The 24,584-nt window shown below is 45.1% G+C and overlaps 1 protein-coding gene across 1 annotated transcript in view; it reads right to left on the bottom strand.

Annotated features, from left to right (window-relative positions):
• MYLK3 (myosin light chain kinase 3) overlaps window positions 1-24,584 on the bottom strand; it is a 179,619-nt gene that overhangs the window by 138,996 nt on the left and 16,039 nt on the right. Inside the window, 2 exon segments of the mRNA XM_030205054.1 lie at window positions 8,587-9,004; window positions 12,257-12,347. Of these exon segments, the coding sequence (XP_030060914.1) occupies window positions 8,587-9,004; window positions 12,257-12,347 (509 nt within the window).

Genomic DNA, 24,584 nt, shown 5'->3' with positions numbered 1-24,584 from the left:
TGATATGTAAATTTGGAATCTGTAAGAAATTTTCATCAGTAATATTATGAAATAATACTGAATAGAACTATGACAAATATAATTTTCACCTCATAACTCTGGATGTTGTGTCCTTCCAAAGAGGAAAAATACACACACACACACTCCTATACCTTTCTGACCTCATGTGCAACTTTCTTTACATTAATCCCTTTTCCCTCCTGTTGCCTTTTCAGATATTACCCAATACGCCTTCTTCGGAAAACATGTCCATGTAATGTGAAAACGTTGCAGGTTTTCTTTTAATTCGCTTTGAGCCCTATAGTATGAAATTGTGCAGTACATAAACAATGAAGATAATGTTACAAAAATAACAGGATGGAGTCGGTCCAGAGGGAGGCTACGAAATTAGTAAACGGTCTTGAATGCAAAAATTATAGGACAGGCTTAGGTACCTCAACATGTATACGCTGGAAGAGAGGAGGGAGAGAGGAGACATGATAGAACGTTTAAATATCTCAGGGGCATTTATGTACAAGAAGAGAACTTTTTTCAAATGAAGGAGAGCTCTGGAATGATGGGGCGTAAGATAAGAGGGAATAGCTTAGGAGTAACCTAAGGAAGTATTATTTCACAGAAAGGGTGGTGGAGGTGTGGAATGGCCTCCCGGTGGAGGTGGTGGAGTCGAGGACTGTTCCAGAATTTAAAAAGGCATGGGATAAGCATGTGGGATCCAGGGGCGTATCTGAACTGCGGCGGTAGGGGGGGCCAGGGCCAGAGAGGGGGGGCACATTATAGCCCCCCCCCCCCGCCGCCGCCGCCGCCATTGCCGATCCCCCTCCCCCCAGCCGCTGCCATTGCTAACCCTCCCCCTCCGTTGCTCGCCTACCTTCGCTGGCGGGGACCCCAACCCCCGCCAGCCGAGGTCCGCGTCCTCCTGCCGCTGCCGGCTGCCTTTGGTCCTTTCATTCTTCCATTGAAGCTGGCGCTGACGAAAAAGTTTCTTTTGAATCTGACGTCGCTGCACGTTGCACGTTGTACGTGCAGGACGTCAGACTCAGAAACAATTTCTGAGTCTGACGTCCTGCACGTACAACGTGCAGCGACGTCAGACTCAAAGAAACTTTCGTCGGCGCCAGCTTCAATGGAAGAATTAAGGACCAAAGGCAGCCGGCAGCGGCAGGAGGACGCGGACCTCGGCTGGCGGGGGTTGGGGTCCCCCGCCAGCGAAGGTAGGCGAGCAACGGAGGGGGAGGGTTGGCAGCGGTAGTGGGGTCCAGGGCGAAATCTGCGGGGGCCCAGGCCCCTGAGGCCCCACGCAGATACGCCCCTGGTGGGATCGCTTAGGAACAGGAAGAATTAGGGGTTACAGAGGATGGGCAGACTGGATGGGTCATATGGCCTTTATCTGCCGTCATGTTTCTATTAATATCTCATATTTCATCCAGAGAGTGTTGCAGCAGCTGTTGTCCTACAGTAAACATGATTCTAGCTGCAGTGTTTATTTATTTATTTATTGCATTTGTATCCCACATTTTCCACCTATTTGCAGGCTCAATGTGGCTTACAATATTTCGCCATGGCTATTAAATTTCTAGCCTAAGAAAGATGTACTACTTTCTTCCTGTAAGCAATGACTTTTCTCTACATATTATAAAAGTTATAAAATCTATTTATTTTAGATTTATAATATTGGGTACCTTCAAATGAAATGCAACCGGAGGTTTAAAATGTTTAAAATATTTTATTTGGGGAGGAAGAGCCAATGTGGGAGAAGTCAGGAGGCGCCCTGGTTCTGCCGAGGGGTTGAGCCACGGTGTCCACGGCAGTTGCAGATGGGGGTCCTTCACAGCCATTTCAGGCCAATTTTGAGTGCAGGCATCTGGGGCGAAGAGGCAGGAGAAGCGCTGGCTCTGCCAGAGCTCCCAACCATGCGTCAGAAATATTGGAAGAGAATGCCTGTCTGTTGCATGACTGGAGTTACACCTAAACTGTATTTCTAGTGTATAATATCATGCTGTGCTTTTTTACCCTATTTCTGTCTATTTCAATTGTCTTGTAAAATCATGCTTAACCTTATTTCAGATAGAATTCCTATTATCCCTCCAGGACCCCAATGGTAATTTTAATCGCTTTGATGATTGTAATTTAATCCCTTTGATGAAGTATTGTTACTGATGGACAAAAATAGTCATTCCTGTCAACAACAACATCATAGTGGAACCCTTTACATTATCACAGTATTACTCAGCTTTACAGAGTGCTTCACAATGTGACCTCACCTCCGGAAACAAGGGCTCACCCTACAAATACCTTAGCAATACCTCAGATGACCCCCTGTCAGACTAACAGAGGTGAGATTCAATCATTAAAAACTATCCTCGCTTTCTTGTTTTAGAAACAAGAAAGGAAATTAAACTAAATAAGAAAACTCAGTTAACGAATATTGAATTCGGAAATAAATTACATTTATTGACTTGCAAGTGATTTGTTATAACATTTTTTTCTTTTTCTTGTTAGGAAAATAACAAATATTCGCTCCAGCAACGCTTAAAGACAATTTGTCAGATAAGTATTTCTCTTAAAAAAACATCGGCTATCACATCAAATTTACATAAACAGTGCTTAATATTTTTTTTCTCCTTGAAATTGTAAGGGCTGATTCTTTGCTTTGTTCTTTTTCTTTCAGGTTCTCTTCCAGTCGTGCATGCAAGGTAAGTATAAAATCGGTAGCTTTGCTTTACTTCTCCCCCCTGTTTAGTGATAAGTCTCTTTCCTCTAGGGTTAATAATGAAGGACCAAAGGATACTTCCTTGATCTTCTATCCTCTTCTTTCTTGGCATGGACTTCCGTCTTCACTGGCCAGCATGAGTTTGATAGAAGATTTGACTAGCTTGTACTTGATAGCAGATCCGCTTCAAACTCCTACTACTCTATCTCAAGAACTTAAAGAAAGAAAACCTATTCCCTACCTATGCATTCCATTAGTATATTAATATTTTTCCTATTTGCTAGCTACCCCAAGTAAATAAAATATAATTAGGTATCCCTAAGCTATAACCCACCCTCAAAAGATTTTTGAAAAAAAAATATATAAACTTCAGATTTTGTGGTAATCTGATTTTTAAACTTATACCTGTTAACAGCTCTCAGGCATTAAACATATATTCAGAATAACTTTCTTAGAATTATTTTAACTTTATCTGGATTATTTATTTATTTTACAGCACATCCCTCTTTATATATAAGTTCCAATTCAATTTTCTTAAAACAGGTAATGTCTGTATTTTCTTCCTTATTAATATAAAAACAGCACACTCAAATATTAAGGCACTGATCCAGCTATTCAGGATAACACCTCTGTGCTTCAGTTTTTATCTGAGCCCATATTATGAACTTTTTAGGTCACCTCAGGTCAAAATAAATATTTATTAATCTGAGCTCTCAGGAACTGGGCAAATTGAGGTAGTAAAGTTTAAGTTTAGATGAACTACCTCCAGCTCAGTCTCTCACTCACACACCTCAGAGCCAAAATACCCGCGGGCTCTTGTAATTAACTGCTACGATTCTGTGCATGCACACACACTACATCCAATCACAATTTACAATTTTCTTCACTGTTAAGTAATTTCTTTAACTTTTCTGAGGGACTCTGACACCTGCGTCCTCTCAGCAGCTAATACCCACCCAACTGTCCCTAAAGACAGTTTAGAATCTTTACTTAACCTCCCCGAGCTCGTGCCTTAGCACGAGCCTCCTGCCCCATTAAATCTCTTTATTTTTAAAACCACAGCCTTTTAGACTCAATTAAACAATTTTTAAACATCTACACAAACACAGCTGTTCAATTAAAAACAAATATTTGTACCTTGTGGCTCCTTCAGCCCAAAAATCCTCTTTTCCTTGTGGCACGAGCCTCCTGCTTCTCTCTTCCACGAGCCAGCAGCGGCTCGTGCCCCCTCCGATGCACTCAGCTCTCCTCCTCTTCAACCTGGCGCGTGCAGCGCCCACAACGTGACTGGCCACCTTATTAAAACAAAAAAAACGCTGGGAGAGTGCACCGGAGCACTCCCCCATTCTTCCTCCGGTCCCACGCCGATTCTATTTTAATTTCGGAACCGGCTCGATACCTAAAATAGAGCCGGTTCCCTTAAGAGAAGGAATCCTCGGGCCCTGCGTCAGTGTGACGTCATTACGTCGACGTCAGACTCTGACGCATGGCCAATCAGAGTCCAGACTCTCTTCAGGCTTCCTCTCTTCACTCCTCCTCACTGCTCCTCGATGCGGCCTCACTATTGCCGCCGTAGCGCCAACGCGCCGACGCGCCGATGCGCCGACGCGCCAAAAACATGCTGGTCCCTGTCATGTGAAAAAAAAAACATGCTGGTACAGCGAACTTGCTGGTGCAGCGAACGCAGCCGAAAATCTCCCCATCAGCTGACGCTACGACCCCGGAGCCAGGTACATTTTTTATTTAAACCCTCTATGGGTTACAACAAGAACAGCCATACTGGGTCAGACCAATGGTCCATTAAGCTCAGTATTCTGTTTCCAACAGTGACAAATCCAGGTCACAAGTACCTGGCAGAAACGTAAAACTTCTTAGAGTGCATATTCTATATGGATATGTACTTGATTTCCTAGGGATTTGAACCCACCACCCATGATAATAATAAATCAACTGTTCTACCCACTAGGCCACCTCATTTCAAGTAGGAACTTGTAGATATCCATTCCAGGATTTCAACTCTTCTCTATTACTGTCCCAAAACAAAATGGGCCTATTTGTAAAGAGTTATTTTATAACAAGGCACTTAAGTAACAAGGCAGGAAGGTACCTCTATTTTATAAGTACACTTGGACAACTAGTTTAAGATATAGTTAATAGATGGGACATTGGCAGCGGACCAAACCTTGATGCAGCAAGATTGCGAAACATGCCGCATGTCAGCAAGCGGTCCAGCTTATGAACAAAAGCTAAGTACTGTTAAGTACAGCCTTAAGTGCTCAAACCTGAGTGATTTTATGTAAAAGTTGAAATATATATATAAAAAGAAGTAGTAAATATTGTTGTTGATTAAAATTTGTTATTGACTGAAGAGGAGGCAGGCGAGCCAAGGGCATCTGAGCTCTTGCGAAACGAGTCATCACTGAAGACAGAAGAAAATGTATTAGTTTGAAGCCTGCTTTCTTAATTGAAAATATTGAACAGAAATACATTAGTGCTGTGTATTGTGAATGTCTTTGATCGGTGCTACCTCTGCTAAATACTTTGTTTTGGCCATATGACAAAGATTCATAAAACGCTAACACAAATTCTGCAGAAATCACACCTAGACTGAAGACGTGGATATGATGTCTACTCAAGTAATGATGTAAATAACAGCACATAGTTTATATGCACAGGCAAGTATGTCATAAAATATGTGAGTAAATCATAACTCTTCCTACCTAATTTCTCCCCAAGCATGCCTTCTCTACACGTATAGAATTGCTATTCTGGGTCAGACCAAGGATCTATCTAGCCCAGTATCCTGCTTCCAACAGAGGCCAGTCCAGGTCACAAGGACCTGGAAAAGTCCCTAAAAGTAGCAAGATTCATTCTACTTAACCTTGGGGATAAGCAGCTTTCCTTAACAACAGTCTATTGACATTTTCTTCCAAGACTTGTCCAAACCGTCTTTAAACTCAACTATGTTGTTTCTTCCAGTAATTACTCACTGAGCTACACAACATACTCTACACTTTCAATGTGAAAGAACAATTATAGACATATTTAATATGTAAATTAGAATAGACCAAAAAGTCTTGATCGCATACATCTTTAAACCCTTTCTCATGGAAAACTCAAATTAACCGTGTTTCCAGAAATTGCCCTATGAAAGCCCATAATAAGTTAAATAGAGCCCACCTTTGTCCAATCACAGTAGTTCCACTAATTCAAATGTGCCTGAACAAATAATATCAGTTTTAGTTATGCCTTTATGCACATCATTTTGTTTTACATATTAATATTGCTCCTGATGAGTTTTACTAATATTGCTTTATTAAGCAACCATGCTTTAATAGTACGTCTCTAAAGGTTTTTATTTAACTTCTATTGGTTTGTACCGCAGCCAGACTCGTATTTGGAAAAACTAAATACGAAAGTGCGAAACCCTTAAGAGAGAAATTACACTGGCTCCCTCTCAAGGAACGCATTGAGTTTAAGATCTGTACGACCGTACACAAAATCATACACGCAGATGCCTCACTCTACATGTTAAACCTAGTAGACCTGCCACCCAGAAATGCCAAAAGATCAGCCCGCAAATTCCTCAACCTGAACTTCCCCAGCTGTAAAGGGCTTAAATATAAGCAAGGATACGCCACTACCTTCTCGTACAGAAGTACACAGTTATGGAACGCACTACCCACAGCCTTGAAAACCATGGACAATCTAACCAACTTCCGCAAATCTTTGAAGACACATCTCTTCAACAAAGCCTACAAAAAGAACCCTTAACAACTCAATTCACTACCCATCCCACTCAAGTATTAAAATACACCTCTTAAACCACCCTATCTAACACTTACTTCTCTACTCCCTCTTACATCTTCTGATTATTACTGATTGTATCTAAGATTCTGTCATGACTATGTCATAACAACACTCTGTAAGCCACATTGAGCCTGCAAATAGGTGGGATAATGTGGGGTACAAATGCAATAAATAATAATAACTAACCTATGCTGTTTGACCCTGCCTCTAATAATCTATTGACGGTTTGTTCCTAATTCATGTTTTATGAAGATGTTTTAATAATTTTTGATATTCTGGATTGGTATTTTAAGTTATATGATTTATTCTATGTTTTTATGTTTCACCACACAGCTGTTTTAGCCCCTGACGCAGCCTTTAGTGAGGTGAAACATGGCCACGTCAGGACATTTTATAGAGTGGCACAAGTAAAGCCTTTTTATCATATTAGACGTGTGTTCTGCTCTTCTTTGGACTGCTTTCTGCACTGCAGAACATTTCGTTCCTCTTCTGGTGTGTCCTATTAACTTAACTGGTCATGCAACAGCTGGCTTTAAAAAAAAAATGGAAATTTTATGCCGAAGCCCACACAGCTTGGCATTGAATTTCCAGTTTTAGTGCCAGTGGCAGACAAAAAAAAACACTACCTGCTGCCGGCTGAATATCGGCTGGTAAATATTCTTTTCCATATATAGAAAATGGGAGGAAAAACTTTAGCAGGTCATTTTATAAATATTTTCCATGTATAAAATGCTGATTTATGTACAGAAAAGGGCTCGTATAAAATCAGCTCATGCCTATAAGTATGTGAGATGCCAGATGGCACATGCATTGAATCTTCTGCTCAGTGTGTAGCGGTGGCCGAAAAAGCAAACAGAATGGTAGGAATTATTAGGAAAGAAATAGAGAATAAAGCAAAGAATACCATAATGCCTCTATATCACTCCATTGTGTACAACCTCAACTTGACTGATATGCTCAATTCTAATCACCACATCTCAAAACAGATACAGCAAAATCAGAAAATGTAGAGAGAAAGGTGGTCGAAATGATAAAGAGGATGAAACAATTCTCATAAGAGGAAAGGTTAAGAGGTTAAGACTCTTCAGCTTGGAGAAAAGACAGCTGAGGGGAGGTACGGTAGAGGTATGTAAAATCCTGAATGAAGTGGAACAGGTAAACATAAATCGATTGTTTTCCCTTTCAAAAAGTACAAAATCTAGGGCAACTTTGGCAACCTTTTTGCACTCATAGGCCAGCAAATTGACTGAGAAACAAAGCAGATTTTGAGTCATCCCCTCCCCTCCCTCCTCCTCCCATTGTCTGTCCCCTCTGTATTTAATTTTTAAAAATAGCTGAACTGGCAGAGATCCCAAGTCCCACAAGCTGAAGACCTCCCTGAAAAGCTTACCTGTACTCTGTATCCACTTCCTTACTGCCTCTCATTATTTACAACTCTATATATAAGGAAAACAAACTGAGCAAATCGTAGGCAAACAAAACAAGATTTATTAATATAACCCAATTACAGTATATGTATACAAGCACAAAAACAGCCCGACACAGGCCATGTTTCGCCCCTTTTGTAGCCCCTGAAGCAGCCCTGTTGGGCAAAACACGGCCTGTGTCGGGCTGTTTTTGTGCCTGTATACATATACTGTAATTGGGTTATATTAATAAATCTTGTTTTGTTTGCCTACGATCTGCTCCGTTTGTTTTCCATCTTGGAGATCGCAGAACGTCTGCCTCTGTGCTTTCTTGGACCAACTCTATATATATTGCAGAGCATCCAGCACAGCAGAGGACATCGCTCCTAAAGAAGCTTATTGCGAAACAGAAGCTTGCTGTAGACCATCCCCTGACAAACTGTTGCTAACAGCGCAGATAAGTGCTGCTAATCTTTCTGAATATAATACAATATAGATACACAAAATTAGCAGTGTTAAATTTGGAGGTTTTTGACTAGTGACGAGCTAGCCTGATATCTACAGCACAAGCATTAACAATGAAAGGTTAAGCATCTGAAGTCTTTTCCTCCTATGTAGTTAATAGGTAATATACCATCAGTAACCTAAACTAATCATTACCTTGGAAGCAAAGGCTGGTAGTCTGTTCTCGATAAATACTGGGACGGTGAAGAGATAGTCTCTAAGGAGGCAGAGCAGAGTGTGGAAGCTGCATTCTTCGTTTCTATTGGTTTTCCATGAGCAGCTTTGTTAGGACTCTCTTCTGACCCTGATCGATGTGGCTTCACTTCTCCATCGATAGCCAAGTTCTGACTTCTGCTAGTGTCTGAACTTACTGGAAGGACACTGTCTTTCTTTGAGGATTTCACATTTGTGTCCTTCTTAAGACTGTTAGTTTTTTCAGGTTTGACCATTTTTAGATCTGGCTTCCTTCCTTCAACTGTGAGACTCGAGTCAGTGCTGGAACTGTCTGTGGTCTGCCACTTTACCTGTTCACATTTCCCATTGTTTCCATCCATTTTCGTTCCCTTTTTGGTCTCTAAATAGAACACAGAATTCATTAAGGGTATCAGACAGAAAAGCAGAAAGGGGTATTGTCATCAATGATATTAGGAAGAATATGAAGTAATATTGTTCTCAAGAACTTTAAGAAGGGTATGAAAAAGGTCCTTAAATTTGTATAGTTTTAATAATCAACAATGAGGTCAATTTTCAAATGGAATTAAACGTTTAACACCAACTAGTAAACATGTAACTCTACTATCCATGGATATTCAGAAGCAGTACAGATAGGGGGTAATTCTACAACTGAGCATTCATAAATAGGCACCCAGGCCAGAGAGCGCAGGAGAGCAGTCTATCTATAAATGTGTGTAGGTGCCTACTTTACTTTATAGACTACTAGCATGATCACAAATATATGTGCTTAGAAACTAGGTGTAAGAGGGGTCCTTTTACTAAGTTGCGGTAAAAAGGGCCCTGCACTAGCAGCAGGGGCCACTTTTGCCACACAATGAGGCCCTTTCTACTGCAGCAGGTAGAAAGGCTGAAAAAGACATGGCTATGTGGTAAGATTGCTCTTACCGCATGGCATGTGGGGTGGGGGAGCACTTACCACACCTCAAGGGCTCCTGCACTAACCTGGAGTTAACTGGATAGCTCGCAGCACTGCCCGATTACCACTGGGTAACCCCATGTGGAAATATGTTTTTAATATTTCCACTAGCGCGGGAAATGCCGCATGCTGGGGGTGAAACTATTGCAGGTGCCCACGTTGGGCTGGAGGCAGCTCCAGATTGGTGCGTGATAAGACTGCTTAGCAAAAGGGCCCCTTAGGCCTGCCATAATGCTGGTGTAGGTGCTTGCACCTAAATGCCAGAGATAGATACCTAGGACCAGATTCTATAAATGGTACTCAAAATTAAGCGCCAATAAAATTTGGCACTCAAGGGCACTTTGGGATGAGCACTCTTTATTAAATAATGTTGAACGCCGAATGCAGCACTCAGGACTTACACCATCTGAAACCTGGTGTAAATCCTTGTGTGCAAATTGGACACAAATTGGACACAGATGCCCACTATTCTGTAACAATGCATGCATCTTTTGTGAATGACCTTGACCTGCCCATGCTCCTCCCATAGCCAAACCCCCTTTTGATTTGCCCACGATCCAATTTAGGCACCCATTGTTACAGAATAGCACACTAATCATAATTAGTACCAATTAAATGCTTGTTAGCTCCAATAACTAAATCATTGGAGCCCATTAGCTGATTATTTTGGGTGCCAGTTTAGGATTTGCGTTTGCAGAATAGCACTTAAGCAGAATGTTGGCATCTATGCACATATATATACACATACACTGGGCCACCAGGGAGGGGGTGTTTTGGTGTTGGGGGGGGGGGCTAGAGGTCCACTGGACCTCCAGCACTCTCCTGTGCCCCTGTGTCGAAGGATGGGGGGAAAAGGCCACTGGACCATTAGGAAAACTTGTTCAGGGAGGTTAGGGAGGTCCACCGCGCCTCTATCCCCTTGCATGGGGGGGTGGGGCCTGCAAGCATGCAAATGCATGCTGAATAGTGCTCCTCATTCCTCCCCAATGCTCTGTAAACTCTAATGCCAGTTCTGAGCTGGCATAAGGTTTGCCGTGGGAGCAGCGCCAATATTTTGTGCACTGGCCACTGAGCACTAGAGAGGAATAGTAAATGCCCTGTTTAGCATGCATTGGCATGCTACTTGCAGTCAAAGCCTGTGAGTGTGTTCTTTCACATGCTCTAATCATAGGGCAGCAGCAAACGCGAGCACTAGAATGGCACAGGGGCATAGCTACGTGGGGCCACGGGGGCATGGGCCCCCGTAGATTTGGCCCTGCCCCCCCCCCCCGCCAACCCTTTCGACCCCCCCTCCCACCACCAACCCTCCCCCCCGCCGCCGTTGGGTACCTTTGCTGACGGGGGTCCCCAACCCCCGCCAGCCGGTCCTCTTCTCTGGCGCGGCCACGTTGTTGATCTGCAAGAGCAGGCTTCTGTTTCTCTGAGTCTGACGTCCTGCACGTACAACGTGCAGGACGTCAGACTCACAGAAACAGAAGCCTGCCCTTGTAGATCAGCAACGCAGCCGCGCCTGAGAAGAGGACTTCAGCTGGCAGGTGTTGGGACCCCCGCCAGCAAAGGTACCCGGCGGCGGGGGAGGGTTGGTGGCGGGGGAAGAGGGGGTCAAAAGGGTTAGCGCCAGGGGGGTCTAAGTTGGTGGTGGTGGCGCCAGGGGGGATCAAAATTGGTGCCGGGGGGGTCGGCGGCACCAGGGAGGCTAAAATGTGCCCCCTCACCTCAGGCTCTAGACCCCCCTCCCACCGAAGTCTGGCTACACCCCTGGTATGGCGCTGATAGCCTCTAGCACCCGCGTTTGCTTCTGATCATCGGCCCCTTATTGCCTATGTTCTACACATGCCCCTTACCCACCCGTGCACTTCACACATCCTCCTCCCCTTGCAGTTACACGCTATAGAATGTGTATAGTAATGTTATAGAACACTAAGCGAAGTTGCCCATGTAACTGCAAATTAGTTCCAATTTGTACCAATTAACACCAGTTATCACTATGAATTGATTGTTAGTGTCAATTAGCAGCTAATTTGTCTGTTAAGTTACGTGCGTAACTATAAGCATTCTATAGCCTGTGCATGCGATTTTACATGCTAAGCGTAAAGTTGCGCATTCAAATTTATAGAATGAGGGGATAAGTGATACTGGTGGATACTTTATAGAATAGTGCCTAGCACTTATGCACATTTATGCCAATTACTAGCACCTGCACTAAGTTATAGAATGAGGGGGTTTGACTCTATCTTAAATCCAGTCCATCATTTAACTATTTCCCAAGTGAAGCTTAGTGGAAATAACTGCAGGGTTAATGAGGTCTGTTGGAAAAAGCGCCTGATGGGCAGGGGTCCAGCAGAAATAACAGAAAGATGAGTGAACTTTAGCAGACCGACCCATATTTTAGTCAGGATTTAGAACCTTAAATCACAATTAATTTGCCAAGCCTTTCTAAATATGCCTGCTACATCTTTTGAGTGCAACTGGCTCAGCCTAGCAGATGCTATTTAAACTAAGTACTGATATCAGTCTTCATGCCCAGCCGAACCCTCCCTACTCTCAAATAACGAACCTTATTTCATACAGAATTCAGAAGTACCTATGTATTAATATTTTTGCCAACAGAATGCCTATGGATCATCTTTCAAAGCAGTTATTCGGTAACTAAATGTTAGTAGCTGCAGCACTTACCATCCCCAGTCCTGCGGACTTCCACTTGCACCCCTCGGCTGCTAAGCACATGCTTTGGTCTTGCACCTTTTACTTCAGATTTATCTTTGATCTTATAAAAAAAAAAGAAGAAGAAAAATAATATGATCCAAGTTTCAGACCTACAACATGCACAAGCCAAAGTACACTGCTGGTATAAAAGAGTCTAAAATGCTTTGTACTAATGGTCGTGAGTGGAGGGAAGACTTTTTAAATCTATTTATCAGAATTTACAATTTACAGCATATTTACAAGACATGATTTCGGAAAGAAACTACATTTTGAGTGTCAAGACAAATTTTTAAAAAAAACCATTTCAAACATCTGTAAATACAGCGGCTGAAGCACCAAAAAAAAAAAAAAAGTCAATATATCAAGTCCATGAGCTCAAGGAAAGTTACCCAAATTGCAAAAGAGAAAAGGGCAAAAGCCATTAGATAGCCAATATCACACAATCCAGATTTCTCTAAGGGGCCCTTTTACTAAAGGGTTGCCACATGGCAAATCGGAACTACTGCAGGCCTAACGTGGCCTCCAGCGGTAGTTCTGCCCCAGCGCACGACATTTCTGGCACTACCGGAAATTCCAGAAAAATATTACTGCAGGGGGGTTACCCGGCTGTAATCGGGCAGCGGTTACCACCGGGTTAGCACAGGAGCCCTTACCGCCACCTCAGTGGGTGATGGTAAGTGCTCCCCCCGAAATTGCCACGCAGTAAATGCAAACTTACCACATGGCCATTTCTTTTTTCAGGCTTTTTACCTGCTGCATTAAAAAGGTCCTCAGCGCGCGGCAAAAACAACTGCTGCTGCCGCTCGCACAGCACCCCTTTTACCGCAGCTTAGTAAAAAAGCCCCTGAGTGAGCGAACTTCATCAACCACACCAAACTGAAGGCCTGTATTGGAGACAGGGGAGGTTCCCTGGGATTGGAGAACAGCGGATGTGGTCCCTCTTCAGAAAAGTGGTGATAGGGAAGAAGCTGGAAACTACAGGCCAGTAAGCCTCACTTCGGTTATTGGAAAAGTAATGGAACCGATGCTGAAGGAAAGGATAGTAAATTTCCTGGAAGCCAATAAGATGCAAGAGCCGAGACAACATGGTTTTACCAAAGGTAAATTGTGCCAAACAAATCTTATTGAATTCTTTGACTGGGTGACCAGGGAATTGAATCAAGGACATGCGATAGATGTAATCTACTTAGATTTCAGCAAAGCCTTTGACACGGTTCCTCACAGGAAGCTCTTGAATAAACTTGACAGGTTGAAGATAGGACCCAGCGTGGTGAACTGGATTAGGAACTGGTTAACAGGCAGACGCCAGAGGGTGGTGGTTAATGGAATTCGCTCAGATGAGGGAAAGGTGAGTAGCGGAGTGCCTCAGGGGTCGGTGCTGGGACCGATTCTGTTCAATATTAGATTGTGAGCTCTTTGAGCAGGGACTGTCTTTTCATGTATGATGTACAGCGCTGCATATGCCTTGTAGCGCTATAGAAGTGATAAGTAGTAGTAGTAGTAATATATTTGTGAGTGACATTGCCCCCCCCCCCCCAGGTGAATTCTTCTTACCTGCTGGGGTGCTGGGAGCAGCCGCACGACTGCAGCTCCACTGGTTCCCTGCTCCCTCTGCCCCGGAACAGGAAGTAACAGCAGAGGAAGCAGGGAACCAGCGGACAGAGCCGCAGCCATTCGGCTGCTCCCACCACCCCTCCTGCATCGTGCACCTGGGGTGGACCTCCCTCACCGCCCCGCCTGCAGTACGCCACTGACGAACAGCCATTTTGAAACTGCAACGTCCAAATTATGAAAGGGTGAAAACAAGGGACATGGATGTCTGTATAGCAGCATTCTTAGAAAACGGCCACACAGACATACCTGCAGCACAGAGGGGCAGCCTAGTGGCTAGTGTAATGGACTGTAAACCAAGGGACCTGGATTCAATCCCAACTCTTTTATTTTGTAATTGTGAGCCCTCCAGGAATAGAAAAATACCTATTATACCTGAATGTATACCACTTCAGTAGCCTGCAGGCTTGCAGGCTGTCAAGGGCTCTTAAAGTGTAATACTTTTAAGGCTTTAATAACCAAGAAGTGTAACCTCGGCACATCAGCACACCCAGAAGTCTCTTTTATTTTTTTCTGAAATGTACTTTATTGAATAAATGTAGACAGTTTACTCACAGTCAGTAGATGTTCAGAAGTTCATGCCCCAAGGCAAGAGACTTCGTAGTTCTAAGAGCTGCAAGGGTAGAAGTAGAAATCTGAAGAAAGGAAGCTTGTTGCAGAGGTGAGAGGGTGATTAAATAGATGAAAGCAGTTCAGAGATGGGATGCTGGATTTGTGCAATACCTTATGAGAAAGAATGAACGAGGTGAAAAGATGAGTGCTCTTCAGGGGAGCAGAAGGACAAGTGCTGTCCATGGCAAGATGGAGAATGAACCTTGTGGAGACAGGAAGATCAAGAAACACCCCATACTAGCCCAGGGAGGGGGAGGTAAAGAGGCCAATAGGGACAGAACCTGAGATCAGGCAGCAGGTGTTCATGGAGGGCAGTCCTCAATTGGAGAGAAAGGTCATACCCTAGCTGACCTATCAAGACGAAAATAGTAAGAATAATCAGGAAATGATAGCAGATAAACAAAGGATCCAAGCTTAACTGAGAAAGGGAGGAGGTCTTTGCAGGAAAATAGACCACTAATAACAAACTTTATACAAATAAGCAAGGGTGGCTGCGGTAAATGTGAGACTACATTTCACACAATGCATTGCTCATATATCTTTGCAGTGAAAATTCTTAGAAGTGAGAATAACAGTAAAGACATTAGACACATTTTAGGGCCACACTATAAAACTTATGTAAGGCTGTTGGGGGACAGTACACAGGTGGCTTATATTTAGGTACAGTAGGTATTTTTCTGTTTCTGGAAGGCTCACAATTATGAAATAAAAGAGTTAAAGTGGGATTTGAAGCTGGGTCCCTTGGGTTATAGTCCACTGCACTAACCACTAGGCCAACATTTCACAAATTGTGCGCCGCAGCGAACTCACGGGGTGCCGCGGGGCAGATGGGAGTTACCACGCCGAGCGCTGGAACAATTGGTGAGGTATCGTTCATCTTCCTCTCTCCACCCCTGCCCTGCCTGCCCGCCCGCTCACAGCATGCTGCTGACAGCGATGTAAGCACTTCCTTTGTCCTGCCCCCATAGCCTTCTTTGTATAACATCCCGCCTACGCAGGAAGAGGAATTGGCTGTACAAAGAAGGCTTCCGGGGCAGGCTGAAGGTAGTGTTTTGTAAATAATTGTCACAATTTGAATGCAGTGAAAAACAGGTTCAGGCTTCCTAAAGCAAACTAGGCCTGTAAAATCACAGCATCTCTCAGTCCTGATACTTCACTGAAGAAATGTGACAGCCTGATTAACCTTGGCAGAGTTGCAAAGTTGGCAAGGGTTGTGTACAACTGGACATAGGCATGCTGAGAAACTATAAAAAATAATTGGGCCAGGTGCAGAAAAGTTAAATTTAAGGATGAGCGAAGCTTGGAGATAAGAAAACTTACTAAGGTTGAAACTTGGTCGTAATTGGATAAGAGATAAGCAAACTCTCTGAAGTTGAGACTTGGCAGGGCTTTTTTTTGTGGGGGTACTGAGTACCGGCACCTTTTCCATTGTCTGCTATAATTGACCCATGGATCCCAAGTTTTAATGAAAGAGTTCAAGCTCTACACACCAATTCAGCCTTGTCATAGATTCTGTGGCTGGTTGCAGAGGGCCTGGCTATTATAGGGTGGGTCCCCTCAGTGATCACCCCACCCCAAAGGGTGGCCCTGGCATTTGAGTACTGGCACCTTTTTCATTAGATAAAACGCACTGGACTTGGTCATAATTTGATATATGTGCCAAATATGACAAAAGTGCAGGTGGGAAAGTAAAATGCTCATAGAGATCTATGGTAGTAAAAAGGTATAAAAGCAGCTGTTAGCTGGGGTAGGGGAGCAGAGAGAGAGCAGAAGACTCTGGAAGGCAGAAGGGTGCAGAAGGCAGAGATCAGACTGTACCTGCTGTGTGGAGCGTTCCATCATGATCCAGAGATGAATGTCTGATTTGCCTGTACTGCCTTTGGGTGAGATGCTTATGCTAATAAACTATCTTATTATTTCTATTGAATACTGGGTTTCTTTCTAATTACTGAATTTGCCACTGCCCAAACTGTGTAAAACTGTCATGAGCAGATACAAGGTTGGGGTAATTATGTATTTAGAGGGAGCCTGCAATCCTTTTCAGGATAGTAGAAAGCCCATGGCTTCCGCTGCCCAAACAGAGGTGGCAGACCTAATTATATTCAGTTTACACAATGCTGCCGATGCCAGCAGCATGGAAGTTTGGAGGCCTGCCTCCCGCCCTGGTACCCTGGCTGCTCACTACTTAGCTGTCAGGGAGGGAGGCCGGGGCTCCTGTGCTCAGCTCTGGGCTCTTCTTCATCTTCCTCTCCCCAGAAACAAGGTAAAAAATGGATTATAATGGATTACAAGGGGGCAAGGGTTGGAGGGGAGGAGATGGTGCATTGGGGAGAGAGAGAGAGAAATATTGGACATGATGTGTGGCGGGGTGGAGACGTGTGGTGGGTGGAGGGGGTGCCATGAAAAATTGCTCAGATACTAAGGGTGCCATGAACCAAAAAGGTTTGGGACCCACTGCACTAGGCTACTCCTCAGCTCTGCATGCTGCTCTGTTCAGAATGCCTGGTATTCCTTTCCAGTTTCACTTTCAGGGGAGAGGGAGGGGCACAGCAACCACTGGGGGATTAAGGACGTGTCATGCCTCAGGTGCCGATGATCAAAACTCCGGCGCTGCACCGAACAGCACCAGAGTTTACCACCCCAACAGTACCCAAAAATAACTCCCTCATTCTTGAAGCTAATAGTATGCAAATGGTATTGAGGCAGCCATGGGCAAAGAAAGTGTTAACTCTGAGAAATGATATTAAAAGCTTGAAGTTAGAATTCTAACTTTTTACTTTGCAACTAAAGTGAAGGTATGCCAGATGGTTCATATTATCTCAATGTCTGGCTTGGCTGAGCCAAAGGTTAAAAAGGTCAGAGAAAGGAATTTCTTTCACCCTTGTGAATAATGAATGCTAGCTCAACATTTGTATACTGTTAGGCATACTGTAGTTTAAAGCTGAAATACTATTTCAGAAGTTCTTGATATGTAGATTTTGTTATAAGAAGATAGCTTAGATATATAGACCATTATAAATATGTAGAATATGTGTTATAAGGATGCTTACTTTAGAATATGCTGTATTCTGTGTAAATTAATAATTCTGTGTGGAATGTTTGTATTATTCTTTGTCTGACGTTCTAAGCAAAGACTGTAGTGAAGAGGTCAAACATGTGTTTTGACTTATCTGCAGTTCTGGCTGGTTCAATGTATAAGCTGATAGGTGAACGAGGTCAGGGCTAGTCAGCTCTCTTCTCCTTGATTAATTATAGCTAAGTGTAGGACTGGCCTCCTGAAAGAAATAACAGACCATAGCCGTATGCTATTAAGTAAGATTAGCCTTTGACCCCTTTAATGAATGCCAGAGTCCAGTAAGCAATTTAAGCTATAGATGAGAAATCAATCATGATGAGAATATAAGAGTTCTAGTGCCATATTGTCTGGCTTGAGGGGCCCCAGGTTAGAGGTCAGTTTGAGGAATACCAAACCTATGTAACTGATATTTCAAAAGTAATGATTGGTTGAGGCAAAGTGACCAATCTATTCCTTAACCAATTGGAGAGTAAGGGGGCTGGGCTAGGCTAGGCTGGATAGAACTGTATTTAAGTAGGAGCAGAAGCAGTTTACGTCAGAAGGAGCTCAGAAGAAAGGAAGAAAGCTGGAAGACAACAGGAGAGACAGCAGAAGAGAAGCAGCTGAGACAAAGACACAGAGAGCTGAGAGAAAGACACAAAGAGAAGAAGAGACTTAATGCTGATGTCCTGCTTTGTTTGCTGGCAAATAAAGAAGATTACTCTCTCATTCTGGTGTGTGCTGTCTGACTCCTGAAGTATCACAAATTCCTATCTCAATTCCTGCAACAATTCTTGGTGGCAGCGGTGGGATGAATCCTGCATTAATCCCAGCACCCAACTGACTGGAGAACATTCGCCGGGTATGTATTCTGTATTCTGTATTGTAATTCTAGCTAGAAAATTGTAAATCAGCCCCTCAAACAAATTGAGGAAGGAGAGCCTGATCAACTCTCAGCGAAGGCCCTAGTACCTTCTAGTCGCGGGGACTAGAAGCGAAAACGCTTGAGCTTATCTGTATTTGAGAAATCTGAAATTGTTGGGTGGGATTTTCTGTATGGAATGTGTGATGCTTGAATGTTAAAAGAGTGGAGACCCCTTACTGCACTCTCAAAAAAAAAAAAAAAAAAAAAAAAAACTCCTTCCCTTTTGTGTGTTGTAACTGTAAGCATTATGGGTGGGACATCATCTAGACAAATTGATACTCCCCTAGATTGTATGCTTAAGAATTTCAAAAAAGGCTTTTTAATTAATGATTATGGGCAGACTTTAAGCTCAAGTACTTTAAGAACCTTGTGTGAAGTTGAGTGGCCATCTATGGGAGTGGGGTGGCCCCCTAGTGGCAGCTTAGATATTGAAGTAATCCGGAAGGTCTACAGCATAGTTGTAGGAGAACCAGAATATTCTGAACAACTCCCTTATATAGATTCCTGGGACAGCCTTGTGACTGACCCTCCCTCGTGGTTGAAAACTTATATGGGATCCCCAGTAAAATTCATGTTAGGCCGTGTTCAAAGAAAGATTAGAAAATCTAAACTAGAAGAGGGAAAGAGCCCTAGGAAGCCTACCACCCAATCGGTGGCTTCCGCCCCTACCCTGTCCGAGAAACCCATACTCTCTGATGACCCCTCAGACCTTGAGCCACCACCTTATGGCCCATTGTTGGGGTTCCGTGCCACCCCCAGAGATCCACGCCGCCCAGCCCAAGCCTCTCCAGCACAGGCTTCTCCGGATAGTTCTTCCCCTCCTGTGCCAAACCTGCCACACCCTAGGTTGGACTTTTCACCCAGTCTCTACCCTTCTGTGCCACATCCTCTCCTGTTAACTTCTGAAGACCCGTTTTGGGTTCCACTCCCTGACTCCTCAACTCCCGACAGCCCAGCCTCTCCCTCTAATACCCCTACCCACTCATCAGGGGCCCGGCATCCCTTTCAATGGACTGACTCACCTGTGACCACCTCTCAGTCTATGAGTACCCCTCCCCATCCCTCAGGGGTTCAACATACCTCCACTGAATGGGTTAGACCCACTGCAATTACTTTTGAGCATGATAGGAGGGTAGCTCCTAGCTCTACCTCAGGTTCCATTCCCACCTCCTCGAGAGTTCTGCCCCTCCGCCAGGTAACTACCACTCGACCGGATCCTAATAATCAGGGTCAGGTTATACAGGCACAGGCCTATCAGTATGTACCCTTCACAACCACCGATCTCCTGAATTGGAAGACGCATTACCCCTCTTATACTGAAAAGCCTCAGGCAGTGGTGGACCTAGTGGCTAGCATTATGGCCACCCATAACCCAACCTGGACTGATTGTCAACAACTTCTCCTGACCCTCTTCACAACTGAGGAGAGGCGGAAGATTTTGCAAAATGCTGAGGCCATCACGCGAGCACGTGCTCCCGAGAGGACACCGGACCTAGAGGGGTGGGTTAGAGCTCGGTTTCCTCGCGCAGCTCCAGATTGGGATCCAAATGATGGGCAGCACTATGAACTGTTGTCTGGCTATTGCCGGGACTTACTGGAAGGTATGAGGAAAGGCATAAAGAGGCCCATTAATCTGGCAAAGGTTTCTGAAATTCTCCAAGGGGCAACTGAATCCCCTGGGGCCTTTCTAGAGCGACTAATTGAAGCCTACAGAACATACACCCCATTTGACCCTGAAGCCCAAGAAAACCAGAGAATGGTGAATAGTGCATTGGTGGCCCAGAGTATGCCAGATATCCGGAAGAAGTTGCAGCGTCAGGAGGGATTCGCAGGGATGAATACCACCCAGCTAATTGAGATCGCAACCAAGGTTTTCATTAATAGAGATCAGGAGGTGCGCCGAGAGGCTGACCGGAAGATGCAGAAGAAGGCCGACCTTTTAGCGGCAGCCATTACTAATTCCACCCTTAACCGAGGTCGACCTCTAGCTAATGGGAAGCCAAAGTGGGACCCCGGACCACCAGCCAGGCCCCGAGATTCCTTCAATCAATCCCGGCCAAGGGGGGAGAATCCCAGACCAAGATTGGAGAGGGACCAGTGTGCCTATTGTAAGGAAAGAGGGCACTGGAAAGATGAATGCCCCCAGAGGCGCCAGGGACTGAGAAGGGGACCAGGAGATCGAGGAAGCCGAGGCCGAGTTCGAGAGGGAAGATATGAGCCTCCTGAATCTGACATCATCGGGATAGCCGAGATGGCAGAATGGGACGAATAGGACAGACCGGGTTCCTACAAACTGGGCTCCCAGGAACCTATGGTCAAGCTAACTATAGGGAGCCGCTCAATTCCATTCATGATTGATACAGGAGCTGAACATTCTGTTGTGACGGAGCGATTAGCGCCTGTGTCTGGAAAAACTGTCCGAGTGGTGGGTGCCACGGGGGTGCAGAACCGGAGGCCCTTCCTGACAACCCGTAGATGCCAATTAGGCTCACACATAGTCACTCATGAATTCTTGTATATGCCAGACTGTCCAATCCCTTTGTTAGGTCGAGACCTGCTGTCCAAGCTTAGGGCCCAAATTTCCTTTGACTCTGATGGCCAGACTTCAGTCTCCTTTCGGCCCCCGACATCCAGCCCTAAGGGTATATTGAGTTTCTGCTGCCCTCTTGAAGAAGAATGGCGGCTGCATCAGTCGCAGGGCCAAGTTGACCTACCCCTGGCAGACAGCTTTCAGGTTAGTGGGGTATGGGCAGAAGATAATCCCCCAGGGTTGGCCCGAAATATTCCTCCTGTACATGTAGACTTACTTCCAAGTGCCCGGCCAATCCATCTTCGCCAATACCCAATTCCCAGAAAGGCTCTGGAAGGGATTCAAGCACATTTGAATCGTCTGTTATCCCATGGAATTATTCGTCCTTGCCAGTCTCCATGGAATACGCCACTATTGCCAGTTCAGAAGCCAGGGACTGAGGACTACCGGCCAGTCCAAGACTTACGAGTGGTCAACAAATCTACTATCTCATTACACCCTGTAGTGCCTAATCCATATGTCCTGTTAGGATTGATACCTTCTGGAGCTACCCATTTCACAACACTAGACCTAAAAGATGCCTTCTTTTGTATTCGGGTGGCCCCCGCTAGTCAACTGCTTTTCGCCTTTCAATGGGAAAACCCAGTAACAGGAAGGAAGCTTCAGTATACATGGACCCGCCTGCCACAGGGGTTCAAGAATTCCCCCACCATTTTTGGGACTGCCCTAGGACAAGATCTTAAGACTTTTAAATCTGAGCCTTCCAGGCGAGTTTTACTCCAGTATGTAGATGACCTCCTGATTGCAGCAGTGACCCAGGAAGAGTGTTTTGAGGCTACCAGAGAATTGCTGGAGCTACTCTTGGATGCAGGCTATAAGGTCTCATGCTCAAAGGCCCAACTTTGTCAGTCAGAAGTGAAGTATCTGGGCTTTTGCATTTCCCAGGGAAGTCGGAGACTGGATGCTAGTAGGAAGCAAGCGGTAGCTGCAATTCCCCAACCCAAGTCCAGAAGAGAAGTTAGGGAATTCCTGGGAGCAGCTGGATTCTGCAGAATTTGGATTCCAAATTTTGCATTGATGGCGAAACCCCTTTACCAAGCCACAAAGGGGGGTGAAAAGGAACCATTTGAATGGGGACCTACTGCTCAACAATCCTTCATTGCCATAAAGAAAGCCCTACTCCAAGCCCCTGCGTTAGGCCTTCCTGATGTGGAGAAACCTTTCTCACTGTATGTCCATGAGCGACAGGGGGTTGCTCTGGGTGTGCTGACCCAGATGATGGGATCCTGGCAGAGGCCTGTTGCATACCTGTCTAAACAGCTGGATGGAGTGGCTAAAGGATGGCCAGCCTGCATGAGGGCCATTGCAGCAACAGCCTTACTGGTCCAGGAAGCTGATAAGTTGACCTTGGGGCAAGAACTGGTTGTTAAAGTCCCCCACGCAGTTCTCACCCTCATGGAGTATAAGGGCAACCACTGGTTTACAAATAACCGTATGGTTAAGTACCAAGCCAGCTTGTGTGAGAATCCACGGATACACCTGGAAACAGTGGCTACATTTAATCCTGCTACTCTTTTGCCAGCATCTGAGGGACCACCAGATCATGACTGTATCCAAACTATGGATGAAGTGTACTCCAGTCGACCAGATCTTAAAGATGTTCCGTGGAGGGACCCAGATGTAATTTATTTTACAGATGGAAGCAGTTATGTGGAGAACTCCAAGCGACTGGCAGGCTACGCTGTGGTGACAGAAGATAAGGTGATAGAAGCAAGAGCCCTGCCCCAAGGAACTTCAGCCCAGAAAGCAGAACTTGTGGCCCTCATACGAGCTCTGGAGTTAGCAGCAGGACTGGTAACCAACATTTATACTGATTCTAAGTATGCCTTCACAACCCTACATGCTCATGGAGCTTTGTATAAGGAAAAGGGACTCATAAATGCTGCAGGCCAACCTGTTAAGTATGGACCCGAAATACTTCAGCTGCTAGAGGCTGTTTGGGCCCCCAAGAAGGTAGCTGTCATTCACTGTAGGGGACACCAAAGAATAGATACTCCAGTGGCCCGAGGGAATCGCCATGCTGATCGGGTGGCCAAGGAAGCTGCTCGAGGACCCCCAGCAAGTACTGTGACTCCCCTGTTCCAAATTCGATTGCAAGAATGGACACCTATGTATACCCAAATGGAAGAGAAATGGGCTCAAGAGGAAGGTGCAGTAAGGAGACCTGATGGCTGGTTACATCTCCCTGATACCAGAGTTCTGGTGCCACGCCACCTAGCTTGGCCTGTAGTGTCTCAAGCTCATGACCTATCACACTTAGGGAAAACAGCACTAGCCCGTCTACTCAATCGAGTAGTGGTGCTGGAAGGATTGGATAGTCTGGTTGCCACTGCCTCTGCCCGATGTACTCTCTGTGCCCAGAATAATGCTCGTCAGGGACCCCGTATTCCACCAGGAGTTCAGTCTAGAGAACTAACACCCTTTGAGTCCCTAGTTATAGACTTCACAGAAATGCCCAGGAGCGGTAGGCTCCGATATCTCTTGGTCATGGTCTGTACCTTTTCTGGGTGGGTGGAAGCATATCCTACAGTTACTGAGAAAGCCACAGAAGTAGCTCGAGCTCTCCTTAGGGATGTCATCCCCAGGTATGGATTGCCCCTTGCCATAGGTTCAGATAATGGTCCCGCCTTTGTTGAAGCTACACTTCAGGCCCTGTCCCGCGCATTGCGCATTACCTGGAAATTGCATTGTGCCTACCGTCCCCAGAGTTCAGGGCAGGTTGAGCGAGCAAACAGAACCTTGAAAAATAGCCTAGCAAAGATTTGTCAGGAAACCCAATTGAAATGGCCACAGGCATTGCCACTAGCCCTCTTTCGCCTCCGATGCACCCCAACTAAAGGAACAGCCCTCTCTCCCTTTGAAATTGTGTATGGGAAGCCCCCAGCCATTTTACAGGGAATTAAGGGAGACATAGGGATTTTAGGGTCTGCCCAGGTGCAGGAGCAGGTAGCCCTCTTGGGAAAGATAATTTCTGAGCTTCAGTCTTATGTGAGAGAAATAAACCCTGTCCCCTTCCAGGCTCAGGTACATTCCTTCCTGCCAGGGGATAGAGTTTGGGTGAAAGACTGGAAGCTCCAGCCTTTGGGGCCCCGATGGAAAGGACCTTTTACTGTTTTGCTTTCTACCCCTGCAGCTGTGAAGGTCGCAGGGATTACTCCATGGGTCCATTGGTCTCGAATTAAGTCTGCTGACCAGACTGAGCCCAGCACGGATCAGACGGAGCCTAGACAGTGGAGAGCAGAAAGTGATCCAGCGGAGCCATTGAAGTTGCGCTTGACCCGAACCAAAGAATCTACTAGCTGAAAAGAAGGGTCAACTGCATACTGCAGGAGCGGCTGAACTTCGGCTTCATACTGAGACTCTTTCTTGCCTGATTCTGGCTTTCTTGGAATTTGAGAGCTTGATCCTTATCAGTTGAGGGTCTATCCCAACTGGTATAAGAACTCAAAGACTGAGAACACTATATGAGAATAATCTGTGATTAGCACAGACTGTTGAAATATTA

The sequence above is a fragment of the Microcaecilia unicolor genome, chromosome 5 (assembly GCF_901765095.1).
Source record: "Microcaecilia unicolor chromosome 5, aMicUni1.1, whole genome shotgun sequence".
In the NCBI taxonomy this organism is placed as follows: Eukaryota; Metazoa; Chordata; class Amphibia; order Gymnophiona; family Siphonopidae; genus Microcaecilia; species Microcaecilia unicolor.
This window is presented reverse-complemented; position numbering and strand designations above follow the sequence as displayed.